Source organism: Egretta garzetta, unplaced genomic scaffold, assembly GCF_000687185.1.
Source record: "Egretta garzetta isolate BGI_Z169 unplaced genomic scaffold, ASM68718v1 scaffold14, whole genome shotgun sequence".
Lineage (NCBI taxonomy): Eukaryota > Metazoa > Chordata > Aves > Pelecaniformes > Ardeidae > Egretta > Egretta garzetta.
The window spans coordinates 2,503,540-2,524,826 of record NW_009259588.1 but is presented as its reverse complement, the minus strand read 5'-3'; the positions used below and the strand labels follow the sequence as shown (position 1 = coordinate 2,524,826).

Below are 21,287 nucleotides of genomic sequence, written 5' to 3'. Positions count from 1 at the left end.
TGCGGGTGGCTGGCAGCAGGGCACCGCGGAACGAAGGGCGAGGTGCAGTGTGCTGGAAGCAGAAACGCCTTGTCTTTCTCCAGGTAAATTGTATCAACATGCCACCACAGAGGCCTCCCAGGCCACCTTGGCTAGCGTGTCTCCTGTTTTTGCAGTGGTAAGTGACTGCAGGCGTTTCTGCCAACGAGGGCAGCTTGTGCAAGACGATGGTGCTCGCTTTATTTTTTATTTTCTTAAAGCATCGTAAAGAGCAGATGGATTAGACTGTCAGAGAACATCCCTAGTTCTAAATTGTTGGTTTAAGGTACTCTGACTTGAGGACCAGTTACGGCATGCAGCATTAATCAGGATATTTTTCTAAGATCCAGCATCTGCTGGAAGTTCTCTTGCTTTAATTGTGAAGGCAGGTCAACTCTTAGAAGTGCTGCAGTCAGAAAGTTCCTTGAAAAGCTTGTCAAGGCTTTCTGACACCTGTTAGAAATATTATTCCTGTGTCTCGGTAGCTGCATTTCGAAGCAAACGTAGGATTTGGGGAAAAACAAGCGCGCTCTCTATTATTTTTTAATGTGAGTGGGAAAGCCATTTGCAAACTGCTTGATTGACACGTGCATGTGAGGGAAGGTAAGGCCTCCTTGCTGAGAATGAAAAGCAGTCATTCTGCGACAAGGTGCATGCAGCTAGGTCCTTTTGGCCATGTCACCCCTGGTGCAGCTCTCCTGGAATGTACGCTTAGGTATGTTTAGTTCACATAAAGTTATTTTTAAAGCCAGTAACGTGGAATTGAGCTACACGGTTTATGAGCAAACAGGCAAACTTTCCAATTAAACCAGGCATGGCGGTTTTTCAAATAAAATAATTTTACTAGGAGATACAGTTGTTAAATAAATAACCTGAATGACAGGTGCTAAGACAAGAAGGATTTGGATGCAGGTTACTAGCTGAATAGCATGTTAATGCAATACTTGACATGGGCACATGGCCTAACTACCCAGTTTGTGTTGCGCTCTACTTTTTAAATTTTATTTGTAAATTTTGCAGGTTGCTTCAGAGGAAATAGCAAAATGCCCTGCTGATCTCTTCTCTCTGGTATCCAGTGATAGGATGTGTGGGTATGGTTCAAAGCTGCACCAGGGGATGTTTAGACTGGACATGAGGAAGCATTTCTGTACCCAGCAGGTGCTCAAACCCTGGAACAGGCTTCCTCAAGAGGCGATCGATGCCCTATGCCAGTCAGTGTTGACGAGGCATTTGGGCAACACCGTGATTCACATGCTTTACCTTTTGGCCAGCCCTGAAGTGGTCAGGCAGTTTGGACTCGATGATCATTGTAGGTCCTTGCCAACCAAAGTAGTCTATTCTATTCTAAGTCTGACCCTCTGTAAATCACCTCCTTTCCAAGGTTTATGTGGGAACATGGTCATGCAGATGACACTGGTTTTGTTTGGTGTGTATACAAACACAGTGAAATATATGGAAATTTGGTGCAGTATTTTTCTTAATTGGGATGAACTGTGAGAGAGGGCATAAAAAAGTTGTTTTTTCTTCATAACGTATTTTCCATTTGACTTCTAGGCAACTGCAAACAATTTTAGAAATTGACTTCTTGTTTTATAGCAGTTCTGTGGAAAAAAAATATACTTTTTTTTTTTTCCCTACTCCTTTAGATGAAGCTTGACAAAGAGGGAAATACTACCTATTTTGGTGAGTTTTGAGCATAGTTTGGTTGGTTTGTTCTTTCTTTGTCTTTTTTCCCTAGTCCAATACAGAAAAGTCCAATTGGGAATCTACATGGGGTGGAAAATTATATTTGGGATACTTCACTCTGTTTATTTGGGATGTCGCAACACTTCCTCTCTTTTGCTGCCTTCTATTGGTCTTCATAGCATCTTTATTGTTACAATTTTTGAATATTTTTAAGTAATATTTTGAAAATCACATATACCATCTCTCACAGGAAGGTCATTTCTACTTTGCCTTTTCCCTTTTTGACCAGCATGCTACTTTCCCTGCCTTGTATTTCCCTTCCTGTAGGTTTACACATGCTTTCTCAAACGAGTCATTTAGTTCCTGATATGGAATTAATTGTCATGGCCAACTTTTTCATTTGTATCTAGAATTTTTCTCTTTCCACTCAAGATACAGTCTTCTAAACTTTGTAAAAGATAAATTACGTTGAGGAATCAACGTGAGGAAAACTGTTTTAGAGATAGCACAGCTTTTTTTTTTTCTTTAGTGGGACTTAGTAACACCCTAAAATGTGATTTCAGAACAGTAATGATTGTACCCTAAATGTCTTCATCTAAAAATATTTTGATAGAAAAGAAGAAAACAGAATTATACCAGGAATTGGGTCTTCAGGCTCGAGATCTAAGATTTCAACACCTAATGAGCATTGCAACTAGGAACAACAGGATCATCATGAGAATGGAGGTAATGGTTTCCCTATAGCCAAGTCTAAACTTGAACTGCGTCTTATCCTTTCCCTTGCATTTTCGTGCACGGTTCTTTTAATACTGGCTTCCTATGACACGCGATCCAGCAGTTAGATGCGTCTGTGGAGCTCTGCCTAGCAATCGGAGGTATGGGTTTACCAACAGTACCTATTAGTGACCATTTTCCTCGTGGACCACAGGAGAAACGTTACTAACATGGTCATAGAAGTAAAGGCTTAGGAGGAGCCTGTTCTCAGTCGTACCACCACTAGCACAGTGCTGTGTCTGAACCGTGGGGAATCCACTAGTTTGCAGTTAGCATGAGATTCTGTTATTTTCCTGCCTGAAAAAGACATTTGAAGAGTGGCTTTATTAAAGCCTAAATAATCAAACGCACTACAGGCTTATGAGAAATCTTCAGAGAGTTTTTTTTCCCCAACTCCTGCATTCACTGTCTTTTTCAGTTCTTGAAGGCCGTCATAACACCAGAGTTTCTTCTGATACTAGATTATCGTAATTTAAATCTGGAGCACTGGCTCTTCAATGAACTAGCATCTCAGCTGGCTGGGGAAGGTCAGCTGGTCACATATTCCCTGCCCTTTGAATTCCGAGCCATAGAAGCAATCCTGCAGTACCGGGTGAGCTATCTCATTTTTATTTAAATTGTTTTGGCAGTTTTTGCTTCATAGAATGGACAGTATGATTTTATTCTTGTGTTAATAGTTATACATGCACATTTGTATATGTATTCCACACTTGCTGTAGGAGCTCTTTTTTGGTTTTGGCTTTTGTTGCTTTAGTTCTTGTGGTTTTGTTGTTTATGTGTGTTTCCATTTCCTTCCCAAGGAAGTGCTAATTGGATGCGATGGCTTTGCCATCATTTGGACAATTAAAAAAAACAAGTCAGAATACCTTTCTAGACACATGCTGTAGCTGAAATGGAAGTAACACAAAAGCGCTGAGGTTTTTGGCTTCTTGGGCAGGAGTCAGTGGTTTCTAGCTATCCTTAAAAATCTGCTTGCTAATGCTAATATGACATTTCTAGACAAATAGTGTTTTAGCTTTATCAGCCTTATTGGTGTGGTTTTCACTGAGTTTCAGTTCAGCGCAAATCACTTTTATAAAGTACTGTATTTTGCACTGGCTTTATCTTGTGATATCCCAATAGCAAGTGTTTCCCGGGCATTGGAAAGCAGACTGTGTTAACTGCCCATTACTGTGAATTCTGTGTTCAGAGACAGGAGTCAGTTGCCCAAGTCATTCTAAAGGGATTGCTTTAATTCTTATGAAGGATCATGTTGTTATCTAGATCAGCAAACTGCAGGGGAGACTTAACACTTTGCAGCCTCAGATCCTTGAGACACTGGAAGCTCTAGTGGACCCCAAGCTTTTGTCTGTGGATAGGAGTAAACTACACATTCTCCTGCAAAATGGCAAGAGGTAAATAAGAGTAAGCTGTGAAGACACTAGAAGATGACGATAGAAAATTATGTGCGATGAAATGTTAGAAAAAATGGTATCGAATACTAATTTCCTAGATTACTGTAATGCTGGGTTGTGCATCTTACTTGCAAGTGTAAAAATTGGTATATGAAACAACTAGCGATACGGGGGAAAACAGAAAAAGGGAAATCTATTCTGAGTCATCAGAAATACAGTCGAACTTCTTAAATAGCACCTACAGAACAAAATAATACCTAAGAGAACAAAATAACATCATTAAAATGTTCCCCGTAATGTAAAACAAGATTAGCCTTTGGATCTGTGCTTTAAAGTTACTAGTGCTAATACACTGGTACCTTCACGTGTCAGCCTTTCTGATACGGCAGTGCAAATACGCACTTGCTAGATGCTCACGGAGTGTTTGTTTTTTCTGACTTACGAATATATCCAGAAAACACATCTGAATCCCTTTTAGTGTGTGTCTGTAGCTCGTTGGTCCCCACACATTTCACTGGCACTGCTAAGTGTGTGGCCTGCAGAGAATTTTTTGGAGGAGCTCTTAGAACCCTGCAAGGAAGTCTTCCCTGGCCACTCTGTCTGGCGAGGGTGATGGCTGGCAAACTCATTTAGAGATTACCTTTGTGCACTGGTGCCAGTGGGGATTACTTGACCTTTTGCCTGTTCTTTCTTCAGCTTGTCAGAACTGGAAACAGATCTTAAAGTTTTCAAAGAAACAATTCTGGAGATCTTAGATGAAGAAGAATTAATAGAAGAACTCTGTCTATCTAAATGGACTGATCCACAAGTATTGTATGTATATTTTCAAACCACATACTTTTTTAACGGTATGTTTTGTTCAAGGAGAACTTGAACACTAAAGTAGTTGTTCCCTGCCGAAAAGCAGAAAGGCAAAGACTTTCAAATTTTTTTAAAGCCCTAATGCTTGCTGCTTCAGAAATCATTGTATTTGCCATTTTGGAGAGGGACTTCATTACCACTGGTCATAATATGCAGTTCCAAATAATTCTTGGTATAACAGGCCAGCTCATCTAGTATGTAACAGAATGGGAGCAGGGTGGCAGGAGGAGAAAAAGCAAATGTTATTTTCCAATATAAATTCACCCTTTCTGGGAGAAATTTCTTCAGTTTCACCAAAAAACCGAAGAGGCAGGTTTTAAAGCTTGTCTTGAATAGGTCAGACACCACACTTCATTTGTTAGAAGTGTTCTGAACACTTTTCTGCTAGGTTTTTGCTCACCAGCAGAACCTGAAGGAAAGAGGCCCTGGAGCAATCTTGTGCACCTGAAGAGCAGCATTTCAGGAAAAATGTACATCCAAAAATAGTCCTATTGCACTCACTCAAGTTCTGGTGAAAGGCAGCACACAGCAGCAGCAGCACTGGTTGCTGTAACAAAACTAAAAAGCAAAAAGATAATGTATGTCAGATCCCCATCTGGTTTGGGTAGAATTGTATTTAAATCTTAGGCATACAGACATGTTCTGTGTTTAAGCAGGTAACAGAAACTATCTTTAGGGTCCTTTGCCCAGTTGCTGAAGAATACTTTTGCCTAACTGCATTGCATGTGGGTATTAATACTGTTCACACAGTAGCATGGGTTTGAAATTAGGAGATCATTTCTTGCCCTGCAGAGCTTAGTCTAAATGTACAGCAGAAACTCAGTATTCCAGGAGTGGGACATGGTTTGCATTTCTAATGCATCTGCTGGAGCGGTACCAGGAGGGCTCTGAATTCCAGGCTGCTCCTGAGCCCACGGCTGGTCTTCATCCTGGTTTTGCTCACAGCCTTCCTTTGGACTTAATACAAGCTGCTGGCAAATCTCTTCTCACCTCATGGTAGACAATGTGTGGGGAACGTCTTACGAAAGGTACCAAGGCCACCTTACGTACTCATGTCAGGAGAAAGCTGAAGTCATCCCTTCTTTCAGACACTGTTGCACAAGGGTAGGAGAGGTGGTGGGAGGTTGTGTGGAGAGTGCTGGAGCCCTGCTACAGGGTGCAGCGAGGCCGACCACACAAGGCATGCCAGGAAACGCTAGCCGTGACAGTGCATTTGCAGACAGGCCAGCAGTGTGCGGGCAGCTCTTTTGGCTCAAGGATTGATGCAGGTGATGTGTGGTCTTTGATGAACTCGGGAAGCCTGAGAAGGTGTGGAGGAACCCAGTTAGGCATGCAGGTGCTGTCAGAGATCATTTGTGGCAGGAATGGTGAGCTGAGCCTGAAGGATAAGATGAGGCAGACATCGTATCTGTCTGAAGGGATGGCAGACTGTCGAAGGTTCATGAGACAGATGGAGGCTAGTTAATGAAAGCAAATCCGGTGGCAGTTATTTTCAAGTCCGTATGCCTGGTGTTGCCCTTTGTATATCCACAGAGGAGCCAGTGTAAAGGTACTCATCAAATGGTAAGACCTTGAGCTGCATCCATAATACAGCAGATACTGCTCTGAAGCTTTCAAGTCTGCAACTCCTCTCATCGGCATGCAATAAAAACCTCAAGGTCCAAAGGGCTTTAAAAGTCAGCCTAGCTAACTCAAATGTTTCTGCCCCGTAAGAGAGAAACTAGGGGCTCTGTTAAAAGTCCTCAGGGAGCTTACATGGGTTGATCCTTAAGAGTTATCACTTATTTTCTTGGAAAACCATTTCAGAGAGGTTTCTTTAACAGTCAGCAATGCCATGGAGGATATTCTTTAAAAAGTTTAGTCTCTCTAGAGAAATGAGGTCATACTACAAAAGAAAAAAATATGAAGAAACTTCCTGGCTTTGCCGCTAGTTTCCAAGCTCTTGTGGATCTCAAGTGCCTCGGCTTTCATCTACACGGTGAGCAGTCCAGTATGCTGCCAGAAACAATCATGCCTGTTCCAGAGAAGTCTGCTGTGCCAGCAGCGGGACCATGAAGTAAGGTGAAAGTCTCTCAGACAGACTTCACTGAGGAGAGCAGCGTCTTCCTTTTGATGCTGACTCTTCGGCTGCTTCACGCTCCCAAAATGTTTTGCAGTAATTACTGTGTATAGCTGAAACACCTTATGACTGAACTATTTTAATATACACCTAAAACATCTTCCTCGCCGTGTAATTGTTTGTGTGTTGACTTTCGGTTATGTATTCTTGGGAGTTTTTGACTGCACTGTTACCAGCTTTCACCACTTGAGGGCGCCAAGAAATTAAGCATCTCCTTTCAAAATTGTCAGCACTTTACAGTAACAATATAAACGTTTATAGTAATATAAACTTTATAAATAATATAAAATGTATATAACTTTTCAACATCTGAAAAAGTAAGATTTGTGGTGTTGTGCATGCCTTGAGCACATCAAATGCTAACTCCTCTGCTCAAAATAATTGACTGCCTATGCTGATCAGCTGATAGATATAAAAATATGCCTTTTATTTTAAGCTGTTGGTACTGATGGAAGTTCCTCACTTGAAAAGATTGGATTTTGAGATCTAGTTTCTAACAGCATGCTTGTTGGCTGTTCCCCACAACTCTTACGTGCCTTGTCTTAACACATCAATACTATACTTCTATACAAGGTGTAGCTAACCAGAAAAATATAAATTGTTGCTCACAGTGAGGGGAGTACAGCTGGGATTGACCATGCAGAGGAGATGGAGCTACTGCTGGAGAACTATTACAGACAAGCAGAAGATCTTGCAAATGAAGCTCGTGAACTCAGAGTACTGATTGACGACTCAGAAAGCATAATCTTCATCAACCTGGACAGGTTAGCTACCCTATCTGTTGGACTGCCAAAAGCTGAGCAGAATTTAATGCTGTCTAGTCTTTCTCAAATCTGCCTGCAAGGAAGGTTGGGGAATTCCGTCTTCGTGAGGGTTTGAATGGACTTGCAGTCACAGCGCGAGAAGCTGCATTGCACTTTTCTTATCAGTGAACTGGATAAAGCAAAGCAACAAGACACCCTAATTAGTATGTGTAAAAACCTCTCTAGCCAGGCATCAGGTCTCCCCAGCAGGAGAAACCAAGCTGCTTCTAGATCCTTCTGGGGAGCTATTCACTAAAGAAAATGTCTGCAAATTTAGGGGCAAAATAAAATTCTACTCAGGGAAGTGTACTCTTAATTCAGCAAAACTGAATTATCTAAGAGTCTGGCTGGGCTGCTCAGATGTTCAGTACAAGTTGCGTTATCACGCTATGGAGTGATATGAGAACGAGTAACTTTGGAGCGAGTATTTTCTCTCTGTATGCTACAGTTTTCACTGCTAGTCAGCTTTCTCACTGAAAAGTAAGCGTAGCTTGCATTTGCAAGCACATGCCGCTCTGTCTTCGAGGTCAGTGTTTAATGTTCTGTCTCCTCTTTACTGGGGAGTTATCTGTAGAAGCAGTTGGTGGATGCTGCATCAGGAAACCACAAAAATCCTTTGGGGCAAGACTCGAATATGGAATTCTCCAAAACAGGCTCAAGTTTATAGTCTGCAGCATTTACCGACTCTACTTCTTTCTAAGTATATTCATTTGCAAGGTAGCAGTAAATTTTTGTTTCTTGTGGATACGGACATACGAATTCCAGCCAGTTCGTGGTGGTGAGAGAACACAAATTTCCGCGGAAATTTACTGTTACTCTGTGTATATACACCTCTAAGAAGTGAGCAATGCTGGCAAGTCTGCTGATGATTAAGCAGAACCTGCTGCCTTAGAGGTATCCTGATGCAGCAATTTCAAAACGATAGCCTCTTTATACTGTTGTTTCATGAGCTTTGTCACTGGGTTGCCTAATTCCAGCACAAATTCCTCTCTTTCACTGTTTGGTTTTAGTGCATGCTGTACGGAATTTGAAAATTTAGGCAGCAAATATTTTTGGGTTCCCCTTACAGATGTTTCTCCCTTCTTTAGCCACCGTAATGTGATGATGAGACTGAACTTGCAGCTGACTATGGGGACTTTCTCTCTGTCTCTCTTTGGACTCATAGGAGTTGCATTTGGTATGAACTTGGAGTCGTCTCTTGAAGAGGTAAGGAATGAGCACTGCTTTTATCAGTGACAGAAAACACAGGCCCTACTCTTATAGTGCACTCTATATTTAGTACAAGTTCATTCCACAGGTGTGGAGTTCAGTACAACAGTTCAGTACAACATCCATTCTGTACAAGTTCATTCTTTCTGTGGGTAGAGCTCCAGATTTGTAGTAGTGTGTGAACATAATTTAGTCCAGTGATTCATGTGTTCACGCAGTCACTTTTTTGTAAGCAAATTACTGTATGGCTAACTGCACATTACTGCAGCCTTTTATCTATGTAGTGTCCATGGAAAAGAAACAGGAAGACAAATGTATGGTTGTATATGGACTGCCTGTAAAAGAGGTATGAAGGTTTCTTCATCCCTTCTTCTGAAAAGAGCAGCTTTGTCTGCCAGGTACAAGGCAAGCAGCCAGGGCATTTCCAGAACACCAGAGGAAATACTCTACGGTCAATTACATGTTTATACCTAGAGGGGAATGTAGAGGGTGGTACAGACTGGTGGTACAAATTTACAATTGCACATGCTATCTTTAAAACAAAACAAAAAACCAAACCAAAGCAAAGACTTTTTCCTTTCCAGTCCATTAAATAAAAGTGTTGAATTTCCAAACTTCCTGATGAAGGAAGGAAAATCACATGGGACAGTAGCAGCATACACTAGGGTGATTCCTAAATAGAATGCTTTGCTGTGAAACAGCCCTTTTCCCAAGGTAGGGCTTGATGGTAGAGAGTTTACCACTTCTTCCCATAAAGGAGGAGAACACTGGTGAGGAGCAAGAGATTATCTTTGGATAATTCCTTTTCTGAAGAGAGAGTGGCATGACTAATGGGAATGTTCTGTTGGTAGGACCCCAGAATATTTTGGCTGGTGACAGGGATTATGTTTCTTGGAAGCGGTCTGATATGGCGACGCTTGCTTTCCTTCCTTGGGCGGCACCTAGAACCTCCACTACCTCCTCACGTACGTATGGCTGGCCTGGGTTTCTGCTTCAGCCTCTGCGTGTACGGCCCATTTCTAAAGCAGGAATTAAGCCGTTGCAGAAGGGTGGGCCACAGAGCGTGGGGAGATGCAGCTCGGTGTCTGCTCCTTGACAAAGGAGAAGGTTCTCCCTAGCTGGGTGGAATGCGGTGGGAAGCCCCAGCACCGGCAAAGGCACGCTTGAGCAGTAAGATACTGTGCAGGTTTGCCAGAAGTGAAGTTGCAGGCTGTGCCTTGAGACACGCTTACTGATTTCCACCTGTCCGCCTAGGGGAAGCTGGGGCTAATGGTAGAAGCAGCCCTAATTTCCCTTCTCTGCTGCTGCAGCAGTCTGTCCATAGTGGGGGACATCACGGATGCTGCCCTCCTGCAGCAAGGATTAGCAAGATTTTGCGTGGGTCATTTTCCCTGCTGACTTACCCTTTCCTGCCAAAGCTTGTGGGACTGTATTGTCTACCTCTGTTCTGCACTATGTAACAGGGAAGTATCCGTGGATTCAAAAGTTAAGTTGCTACAAGTGATGAAAGGAAGGGAGACCCAGATAAACTCCCTTTCTTTCTTCCCTCCCCTCCCTCACCACCAAGAGGCAGATGGAAGTAGTTTGTTGTGGATTGTTGACTATGGCTACAACTAACTGGATTATCCTCAAACATTGCTCAAAACCAACTCCAGCACATACTGACTCTGGCTTGGAGAAATGAACTGAAAGGGATTAGGGAGAGAGAAGCCAGTGTTCTCAAAACAAGAGGAGAAAAATCAGGGTTCAGGCCTCTGTGAAACTTTATTTCCTTCTGCTGCATACAGAGCAGCTTCTCATGTAATCACAGGCTATTTTGTATCTTCCCTAGGTTCCTGCAGTTTGGAAAAAATCCCAACCGGCATCTGGAAGAGTGGAGATAAAGAGCAACCTTAAGGCAGAAGCATTTGGGCTGAGCAGAAGCGCATTAACAAACCAATAGGAACAGCAGGACTGACTTTCGTTGTTACAGGGTGGACTTTGGATACTTCCCTTGCATTTGTTCTTCCTTACTGAAAACTGCAAGAATTTCTATACTTGCTAATTTAATATTTATTTTGTGCCAAAAATCTATGGTGAGATTTTAATGCTCACATGCAAAAGGAGAGAAACACAAGGGAAAACAGTGACATGCTTTCCTCAGTCGTCTCTACCTCCACCCCGCCTATGTTCCATTAGGTTTCTGTATCACATACAAGTACTTACTCTTTGGGCATTCTCATTCCAAGTGTTTCTGCCAAATACTTCTTTGCATAATGGCCTTTCTTAAAGAGAACAGTATTTTCAGCTTAAAGGATGATCATCAATAATTCTGGTTCCAAGCTGCAGATTTAGGACTCTGACTTCAAATGTGAAAGAAAAATCCACCCCAAAAGTGGCCTTTTTCATGGATTTTTGAAGGCCCTATTTAACTGCAGAGAGGAGATGTTTCCAAAGCAAAAAGCATACCTGCACCACTTGTGAAGCATCACCTCTAAATTGGCAATAACCAGAAATAATAGTTTCCCTTATTTTAACTGAGCAATAACAGGCTTTGAAGTGTAACTACCTATCTTGGGTGTTCCTTAACAATTCATTTAGGCCCCAAACTTACGTGGTTTTAGTAACGGGAAAAGCGGGAAGCCTAGTGTCCTGTGATGGGCAGAAGGAAGGGGTAAAATTCTTATGCCTGCTATTTGTGTTTTTTCTTAGGGCTTATCTCTGAACTCTGAGGGCATAGTTCTCCACTGGTTTCTCTCAGTCTGTAGCGGGAGCATGAAATCCTAAATCAGGTCACAAACTGTCTTATTTCTTGTTCGGGGTTTTTTAACCTCTCTCTAACATACAGTGAGTAGCTCCTCACCAGATTAATCCACCAGATTAATCACTGTACTGGCAGGGGTTGAAAAGACAGAAACTGTAGGTGTGAACATTTTTACTTATGACTAGCAGGTCAAAAATGGAAATAAAAAGGTACATAAATTAAAATGATGCAGGCCTGTGATCCTAGTTTGATTAAAATTGGTTGTACATAATTATTTTCAAACAGTTGTTCTTGCTCTGCATGTGACTTCAACTACAGATACAAAAGGCATGAGAAGGTGAGAAAATTAATGGGGTTTGCAATGTTTTTGAGTTTTTTAGCTACATTTTTTGCAGCCTTTTTCCTTAGCAGGTAGAGATGTAAAAAACCTCCAAACTGAGCAACCCAGTGGAAAAACAACGGCTCGCTTACCTTGGCTGATAAACTGGGAAGCCCAGTGTGTGAAGGGATCTGGATGCCAACGTTTTCAACCAAGTTGTAGTTGCATTAGGCCAGGACTGAAACATGTTGGTGCAGCTGTTTGGGAAGCTTTCACATAAGCTTTCTGAGCTCTGTCTTTTGTGCAGAGAGGCTTCTGTGAACTGTATTGACTCCTTTTCCTGTACATAACTGACTTAAAGCACAATAAAAGCACCAAGAGAAAAACACATCTTTGACAAGACTGCCTTTCTCTCTACAGACATACGCAAATGTTTAATGGTTTTCTTACAATTCAAGTAAGCAAAATTCATTCATGTGCAATAAAATTAGTCTTGATTTCATATGCAGAAATAAACCAACGCCAGCGGAGGCTGCATGTTCAGAAGGGAATGGCTACAGAACATACTGGTTCCATCAGTTTTCATTTAAAAAGGAAAATGTTTGTTTTTATTCTGCCCTTATAAATACACTGCTCATTTTGCCTCATACTGCAGTTCACAGATTTGTAAGGTAAGTACTGTGCTCCCAGTTCCATATGTTTACTACTTTCATAAAGTTCAGATTTTAAGGTTTTTTAAGTGTTCTGCTATTTTGGGAAATAAAGTCCCCAAAATAGATGTCAGAATGCATTATACATTGAGCTAATGTTCACCTTGCCTTTTTATTTTTATTTTTTTTTTTTTGAAAGAAAACAAACCTCTCTCTGAGAGAGCATTCCTAAGAAGGGAAGTTGCAGTGTGTCATCTTGGAGTATGACCGTTAAGAGTTCAGTGCTATTCCACTGACTTCTGTTATTAAAAATAATGCTTGTATGTTTGTGAAGGAGGCAAGAGAGAGAAAATACGTATGTATCTGCAGACTAGTGTTGGTAATAATAGCATCACATCTTGCTGCTCAAGTTGTTTAATAGATAATTGATGCACACTCTGTTAAACCTGCATTACACAAAATTTGTGTTAGTTGAAGACAATACTGTTAACAATTCTAAGTTACTATGGTAATGGAATTTTACATGAAAACACAAAGAAAGAGCATCAGAGTAGTCTCAGCCATGAGTGCAAAAGCATTTCCTACAACCCTTATCAGCTTTCCTCCCTGGGAGATCCCAGCTGTTGCAGGCCACTAGACTTGCTAGAGAGGCAGTCCTTTTGATGGGCACCCCCTTTCTGTCTGGCTTAGAGCTGCCCCTCCCACACACGCATTAGTTTGACAGCAACTTTTGATATCTGAGAATCCCTGCCTGTATCACAGTATCCAAGGCTCTGTAAAGTACATGCTATTCTTTCCTGGTTTTGTCAGGAAAATAAATCTGACCAGTAAAGAAGGTGACCACTGAACATTCCTTATACAGCCAATTACTACCAAAATTCAGCTGCCTGCTCATTTCAGCCTCTAAAAGGTTTTCAGACCAGCTTGCTTGTTCTAGGTTAAGTGATGCTACTGCTCACAACAGGATTAATTTGTGCTTTTACATGACTGACATAGTTTTGGTTGGTTTATAAGTCAAACCACCATAAATGCTCATATTCCCCTTCACTTAAAAACAATGACCGTCTCCCCCTCCCTCCCTTAATACTATCTAGGACCCTAGCTAGCTATTACCTGGGATGTCTATCAAAAGTTTGCTGTTGTGGTCTGTTGGTTTGTATGGGTTAAGGAAAGTATCACAGATACTACAGAGATTCTTCACTAAAAGACCAGTCGTGCCCTGGTCTTAAAGGCCACCATGAACTTCTAGAGTGAGTAGACAAAAAGCCTTCCACCAAGTCGAGCTTTCGCTGAACTTCTCTCTGCTGCCACTACAACTTCTTTCTGCAGAGACACAGAACAAAGGTCAGCAAAATGCAGCTGCAGCTGTATGGTTGCCTTAAGCTGCCTTAACAGACACCAGATTCTGTCCATGTCATCAGTGCCATACAGAAACGTGATGAGGAGAAACAAGAGCAACCCACCTCATCAGAATAGCGGCTAACAAACCAATTTGGCAAACAGACTTTATTTCATTTGGTGAACTGGAAGGCGCTAGAACCAGTCAGACAAATCTCTTGCCAATGTACACTATGTCTCAGGGGTGAGATCAATTACAGATGAAGCTGGAGCATGGACTGGATTGGTGCCACAGCAAAGGCTCACAACTGCTTGGAGAATGGCCTTGCTTGCACTCATGCAGAAACCATCAGCAATGCCTTTGTTTCAGGCATTGGATTATGCACCCTAACCTAGCTGAGAAGCATTTACATTTCCAGGTGTTTCTCCATTGCATGTTTTGAGAGCAAGAAGTCAAACACCATTTGTTGAAGGCCAGTCGCACACCTCAGCCTAGCACCGAGGCTTTCTCAGTACTCACACTGGTTATGTCAGAGTAAGCAGAACATTGGCCTCTCCTCAGCTGAACAAGCACTAAGTAACCTTCATGCTGAAAAAACAAGTTCCTCAGTGCATCACACAAACATAGGGATTGACTTTTGGTAAAAATAATGGGCATCTGAGGGAAACAAACAGGTACACAAACACATCCAATATCATTCGGGTAATAACTGGGCCTCTCTATGCTTGGAAATACTTGACATATGAACAGCCTTCACTGCAAGTGATAGCTAGGACAGCGAGCCTGTAAATATCAAATAGGAGGGGTGGATTGATGCCTGGTTTACCCCACAGCTGAGCATCCACTTTGCATACAGGTTGGCATGAACAGTAAAGCCAGTTGGCACCTATGCTTCATTTACCATGCAACCCTTTGGCAAACTCCTAATGAGTTTAGATTTCAGGCTGTTTTACAGTGATCGCTCTCAATTTAGGTGTCAGGTGCCAAAATTCTGACAACTCCATAGTTCATCCACCTATAAAATGGTTTTAATTATCAGTTCAGAGAGTGACTTAAATGAAAACTTAATTAACTACATAATGCACTTAAGACGTCTGCAAATGAGTAAGATACATGTGTGAGGTGTTGGCTATTATATGCAAATGAGGTAGAAAGATGTTACGAAGCAACCAACAACAGTAATTTTTCTCACCTTTCTTTCAGATTTCACAGTGATAATGGAACTTCCAAATCTTGATAGTTCCTGTAAAATAACATCGCTTGTTATAATGCTGTTAGTTTTTTTAAAGTGAGACTTTTAAATTTCTCACAATAGTTTGTTTTCTGGTTACTTACCTCAGGAGAAATCAGGACATACTGTGCCTGAAGAAGAAAGAGAAAAAAAAAAAGTCAGTGGTGAGAACCACACCAGGAGAGCAGAAGACCAGTGCAATAACCCTGGGTCCTAATCAGTAAAGGAATTCAAGAACAATGCGAGGAGCCAAATCACACAGATTCAGAAACAATAAGTAGCGTTCTGTTTTCTGAAATCAAGTCAGAAAGCACCAGATATTTGCACTGGATGTAATTAATTAGCTGTCATTATGACCTCATGTCCTGATTTCACTTTTTTCTTACCCATTCCTCAGGACAGGGAGATGTCCATGATTTGCAGTGGTCTGTCACCTTCCCTGAGGATGCCTGCTTTCCGTTGTAAATGTAAACACGGCCAGCAACCCCACCAAATAATATTGTGGTGATATCGTTAGTTCGTAGTGGGGACGTCACAATCATTTCATCTGCAAATATTACCAGGAAGACATAACACATCAGAAGTGAAATAACACTAAACTGAAACGCAAGAGTTGGCATGTTGGCATTTACATACCTCTAGATGCCACAATTCCTATTAATGATGACAGACAAAATGTTTCAATTTCTGATTAAGCTGCTTGGGATTTTAGAGATGCCTCCCCACAAGGCAGGATGGAATACTTGTAAAAGTCAATTGAGGAAGCAGGCTGTGTTTAGCACTTGTATGAATATGTAGGGACCAGTCTTCCCACTGGCAGAAGTAAAACATTTCAACCTCTGACCCTAGATTCATCAAGCTTTACCTAGTCCATCATTATCCAGGTCACTTAGGTACACATCTCCTCCAAAGCGCGAAAACCTCCTGTCCCCGCTGAATGTGCTGAGCAAAGAAGGCTTGGTGCTGTCTGTCAGATCGTACACCAGAGCCAGTCCAGCTTGGTGCAGCACTGAGGATATAAACGAAATCCTAGACAGGCTATCTGGAAAAAAAAAAGAAGTAGTTACACAAGTTGAGCATCCGACATAGGAATTCAGGTTTAGTACTTGCAATACATTGGCAGCAGATAATACTGGCATTACATAACATGGACAAAATCAATGCAATTTATGAATACGAGCAAACATTATATGGCACTAACACTAATTAGCATAGAGACAATCTCTTAGTGATAGTAGCAGGGGAAAAACGCATTCAAGTTGGAGTTCTACATTTTGACTTTCCCAATTCCTTATTACCTACTGCCAGAGTAAGGACAAAATACTGTGTTGTTTTAATTCCAAGAAATATGCAGTCTACTAGCAAATCACTGCTACATAAATAATGCAAGGCAATAATGCTCCTAAACTAATTTTAAGGAAGGAAAAAACCCACTGAAGTTGAGGCATAGTAGAGAGGACTCTACAGGTAAGGCATTTGTAGGTGATTACAGTGATTGTTTTGTGTTTTTTTTTTTAAATTATGTGGCAATTAAAGGGTCCCTTTTCTAACTTTTAATTTTGTATCTATCCTCTGGCCATATAGAAACAAAGGTCCCAAATAAGAAATGGTTTCCAGTTTTCAGAAAGACATACCTGCAGTAGGTGCACCCACTACCAAAACTGTCCTTGTGATCCCAGCCACAGACATCACACCACTGGCCAGAGACAAACCCATTCTGCTCATCACCTGTTAGATTTTTAAGACACCTATGTAATTTCTACAGAATGCCACTTAATTTCATATTATTTATAAGGTTCCATACTATGGAAGGAGCCCTACCTTGTCTCCAGTTACTGCAAACCAGTGCTTTGTGCTTGGTGGGTTATACCCATACACCTTCCCAACACTCTGTCTGACATCCGATGAGAAGGGATTGCAGCTTGAATTACAATGCAAAATACATTTGTATGTAACAACATATTTTTGTGCATTCAGCTAGGAGTGTTCCTCTTAAAATATTTGCCCCTTTTCTTTTGGAATAACAGTGGCTGCCAAATTCTAGAAATCTCTTTTAGTAATTCCCATACTTGTTCTAACTAGTTACAAGACATTTAGGGCACAGGCTGGGTCTGTTTATCCACTTCTTCATCACAAATACATTTTTGGGTTGGGTTTGCTTTTAAAAATGGTATCTCAAAGTAAGTGCTACCTATAAGATTATTTGAGGCATACTTACCTGTTAGCATTTTTGTGCTCCCTCTCCCCCTCCCGAAGAACAACCAACAAATTCTTAGGTTTCTCTAAATAACAAAGACCCTCTCTATAAAGGGTCTAAGGACAGACACCCCCTTCACGAGGAAGGATGAAGGTATAAAAATATGAATTTAATAGAAATATTCTAAGCAGGACAAAGACGAAACTTCCTGAAAAGCTGGAATCCTAATCTATTACAAATCTTAACCATTGTAGAAGTAGGGCAGAATGGAGGAGAGAGCGAGCTGTCACACACAACACACCCTGCACAACTCTTCCACGTAGGGCTACCAATCAGCAGCAATGTGACGTTCTCCAGCTGGCAGTTGTCAAGTGAAAATCCAAACCAAGCATAGTTTTCTTCCCCCTTCACCATCCAGTTGGCATCCTCTACTGACAGAAGTCCTGACAGACCAGAAAAATATTAATTCAATCTTGGTGTACCCTGGCATAGAAAAATCTGTTAGCAATCCTCCACCGATGCATCCTACAACAAGTTTCTATAAGCAAAATTACACCATCCGTGGCATGGCACCAGTTATTGCTAACTTTGCTTGCTCAGTCTGCAACTGTACTGGCTGCTGAAAGCCATAAACCAACACAGCCTGCTTCTAAATCCTTGCAATAGCCTACACAAAGTACATGAAAACTATCAGTCAAGTCTGCCCTAAACTAGTGACTCCTTCTTAGGGACAGGACAACATTGAAACTGTTTATCAGGACTTGTCATTCTTCAAGGTCTGTGGGCGGGGAGCTTCAAGTAATTCTGGCTTTAGTTCAAATAATTAATTCTGTGGTTTTTTGTTTTGCAAAAATGTCAGTCAGCAATGTTTTGAAACCCATTTTCCTTGTGGTTTCTAATTTTACCTGAAGTAGAACAAGCTACAGAAATTAAGCGTTATTGAAAATGTCAATTGAATTATTCTGACAAAGCTCTGAATACCTGCGTATCCTGTCCAACCTGTATTAAGTTTATTTACCACCATATGTGGCCTTTCCTCCCTCATTCACAGCAATCCTCATCACCCGTGCTCATCAGCTGTATTCACTTGTAGCATTCCTCTTTAGCCATATGGAGGAGCATACGGAAGGATAAAAATTCATCTTTTGAGGTACATCTGCAAATTTCCAAGGAAGACCATTGATTCTGCCCTGGTATCACTGATACACAGTTGAACCCATTGCTTTAGCAAGGCTTTCAACACTGTCTCTTACAATGTTCATGTATCCAAGCCTGGACAGTGCAGTCTGAACAGGTGGAAAACCAGGTGGGAAAAGCCTCACAGGGCAGCAGTTAGTGGGTTATACTCTGAATGCCTGTGACAGACAAGTGGGAGTGCCTTCAGGGGCCTGTCTTTGGACTCATCCTGTTAAACGCTTTTATAAATGATCTGCAGAAGGTAACAACATGCCCTTTCGTGAAGCTGGCAGATGACAGGAGACTGGGGCGGAGGGGGGAGGCTATCACTTGAGGGCAGTGCTACCATTCAGAAGGACCCAGACAGGCTGGAGGAACAAGCAGACAGGAACCTCACAAAATTCATCGGGGACAAATGCAAAGCCCTGCCCCTGGGAAAGGAGGTGCCCTTGCAGGGATACAGGCTGTGCACAGACTGGCTGGGGACCAGCCATGAGGAAAAGGTCCTGAAGATCCTGGTGGGCAGAGAGCTGAGCATGAGGCTCTGACAGCAGAGATGGCCAACAGCATCCCAGGCTATACAAGCAGGAGCATGGCAAAGAGACTGAGAGAAGTGATTATTCCCCCTTTACTCCTTCCTAGACCACACCTATAATATACTGTTCAATTCTGGACCTGACAAAACAGGAAAGATGTTGATTAACTGGAGCAAATGTAGTAGAGGGCTCCCAAGACAGCTGGGGGCTGGAGCACTTGCGCTGTGAGCAGAGACTGAGGGACCAGGACTTACTCAGCCTGGAGAAGAGAAAGAAGGTTTCGAGTGGACCTAACAGGGTGCTGCCTGCCAGTACCTATGAGGAGGTTAACAAGGAGATGAAGCCGGGCTCTTTCAGTGTACTGGGGTACTTAGGGGCCTTCTGTGCCTCTGACTTCACTATGCATGAAGGTGGGAGGACAACAGACAATGAGCATAAGCTGAAACAAGAGAGGTTCATACTGGCTGTTAACAAGACATTTTTTTCCCCATGAGGACAGCCAAGAAGTGGAACAGCTGCCCAGAGTGGCTGTGCAATCTCTATGATTGGAGGTTTTTAAGACCTGACTGGATAAAGCCCTGAGCAATCTGTTCTGGCTTCATATTGAGTAGGAGGCTGGGCTAGACACCTCCTGAGATCCCTTTGAACCTGAATTATGCCATGATTAATTAGGAACAAATGAACAGTCACAGAAAATATGGGAGGATTAATTTACCTTGGTCACTCCTGTTGAAATAAGAGTAAAATGCAACCACAAATCCTCTCTGCTGCCCACCACCAGGTGCGTATGGAGAGCCCACAACCAGATCAGCTTTTCCATCCCCATCAACATCAGCTGCCAGGAGGGACCAACCAAGATTACAGTAGGAATACTGCAACAAACAGTTAGTTTAAGCCTGAAATGGAACTGAAACCACCAATTCTATAACAAAATAGAGCAATTTACTTCTAAAAAGCTAACTTCTGATCAAATTACCCTCCCCCTCCCTGACTTCAATTTTATTTTCTTTGGGGTTTTTTTGGAGGACTATAGATCTTTCTGTTCACCCTGCTGCCTCCCCTGCACTGGAGTACAAATGTCTTTCCCACATACAACCAGCCCAGGCAAGCACCTGATTGCACCATCAGTCTAAATTCCCTTGCAATTAGAAGTTTGATTTTAACATTCTTTTTTTCTAAGCCCACAAACCCCTTTCCCCTTTATCTCACCTCCTGCTGGTGTAGCCCTGTGTTAGCCTGATCAATATACCTGACAAGTTATGGTAACGTTTGGTTGAGATGCCAAGCCTCTTCCCTCAGTGCCAAAATAGACATACACAGCACCCTAAACAGCAGGAAAAGCAAATACAGCATGAAACCATCTGCATGTCAGCACCAAGTATGAAATCTAAGACAAGGCACAAGGAGTGAAACAGTTCTGCAAAGGCTCTTAATACAACTACATTTTTCCTATCAGAGCCTTCTCATAATACTGTCTTTTTCACCCCAAACCTAAGAATACCCATGGGTACTGCTATAACCAGGCAACAAACTAGAGAAGTACAGAAAAGTACATTTTCATCGTAGTGTGGATAAGGAGCAAGGACATTATATTGTATATTACATTTGTTATACACACATTCAGGTGGCTTAAGTTTTGTTAATTATTATTTAATGCGAAGGCACACAGTGCCAGGCACAACAGATGCATGCAGTTTTCCAAGCTAGTTGGTCTACATAAAAGTATTTAAATTCCTATTTAGGCAGCTAAGTATCTGAAATTCTGAAGAGTTTTAAGCTTAATGGATGTGGTTTAAACCAAAACATTTTGCCACCCAGTTGGTGTGGGCCAAAAATACTCAGGAACCATTACATGGGCTTATCTGGTAGGCTGCAAGTCATTAAGCCTCTGTAACTTGATTATTTTAGCAAGTGTGTCTGTTCATATCACATTTTAGATATCATCTGTTGGCCTGTGACAGCAGATGACAAGGCTCACTGACCCATGAGGTCCGTTCCAGACAATCTGTTCCTAAATAAAAAGGGTACACTTGTATTTCATGAATGGCTCCTTACATTTCCAGCACATCAGTACTGCAAAGTTGCAATCTCATTTGGATTTCTAATGTGCAAAAAGATCACTGACAGAGAAATACAGATAGCTGTTATTGCTCTAGTCAAAGTACCCATAAAGGTTATAAACCTTTGCATTTAAATTAGTGTCACCTTGAGCAACAACAGAAATTAATTTCA

General features: G+C 41.8%; 2 protein-coding genes across 5 annotated transcripts in view; one reads left to right on the top strand and one right to left on the bottom strand.

Moving 5' to 3' along the window:
• Window positions 1-4: 4 nt before the first annotated feature.
• Window positions 5-12,765, top strand: MRS2 (magnesium transporter MRS2; the record flags this gene model as incomplete). The annotated part of the gene is made up of 10 exons (XM_035893438.1): window positions 5-157; window positions 1,665-1,701; window positions 2,318-2,430; window positions 2,897-3,070; window positions 3,742-3,872; window positions 4,569-4,685; window positions 7,464-7,616; window positions 8,744-8,861; window positions 9,716-9,829; window positions 10,696-12,765. Coding segments are annotated over 10 exons (1,221 nt in total), but the record flags the coding sequence as incomplete, so codon positions are not given.
• A 72-nt stretch (window positions 12,766-12,837) lies between these two features.
• Window positions 12,838-21,287, bottom strand: part of GPLD1 (glycosylphosphatidylinositol specific phospholipase D1) — a 23,325-nt gene continuing 14,875 nt past the window's right edge. For 3 of the 4 annotated variants that reach the window (XM_035893453.1, XM_035893455.1, XM_035893456.1), the window contains 10 exons: window positions 20,305-20,379; window positions 19,771-19,927; window positions 17,645-17,786; window positions 16,968-17,067; window positions 16,781-16,874; window positions 16,012-16,188; window positions 15,533-15,693; window positions 15,251-15,277; window positions 15,108-15,158; window positions 12,838-13,899 (listed from right to left, as the gene is read on the bottom strand). In XM_035893453.1, coding sequence (XP_035749346.1) covers window positions 13,822-13,899; window positions 15,108-15,158; window positions 15,251-15,277; window positions 15,533-15,693; window positions 16,012-16,188; window positions 16,781-16,874; window positions 16,968-17,067; window positions 17,645-17,786; window positions 19,771-19,927; window positions 20,305-20,379 — 1,062 coding nt within the window. In that variant the 3' untranslated portion in view covers window positions 12,838-13,821. The remainder of the gene's footprint in view (window positions 13,900-15,107; window positions 15,159-15,250; window positions 15,278-15,532; window positions 15,694-16,011; window positions 16,189-16,780; window positions 16,875-16,967; window positions 17,068-17,644; window positions 17,787-19,770; window positions 19,928-20,304; window positions 20,380-21,287) is intronic. The other variant, XM_035893454.1, reaches the window with a different exon arrangement.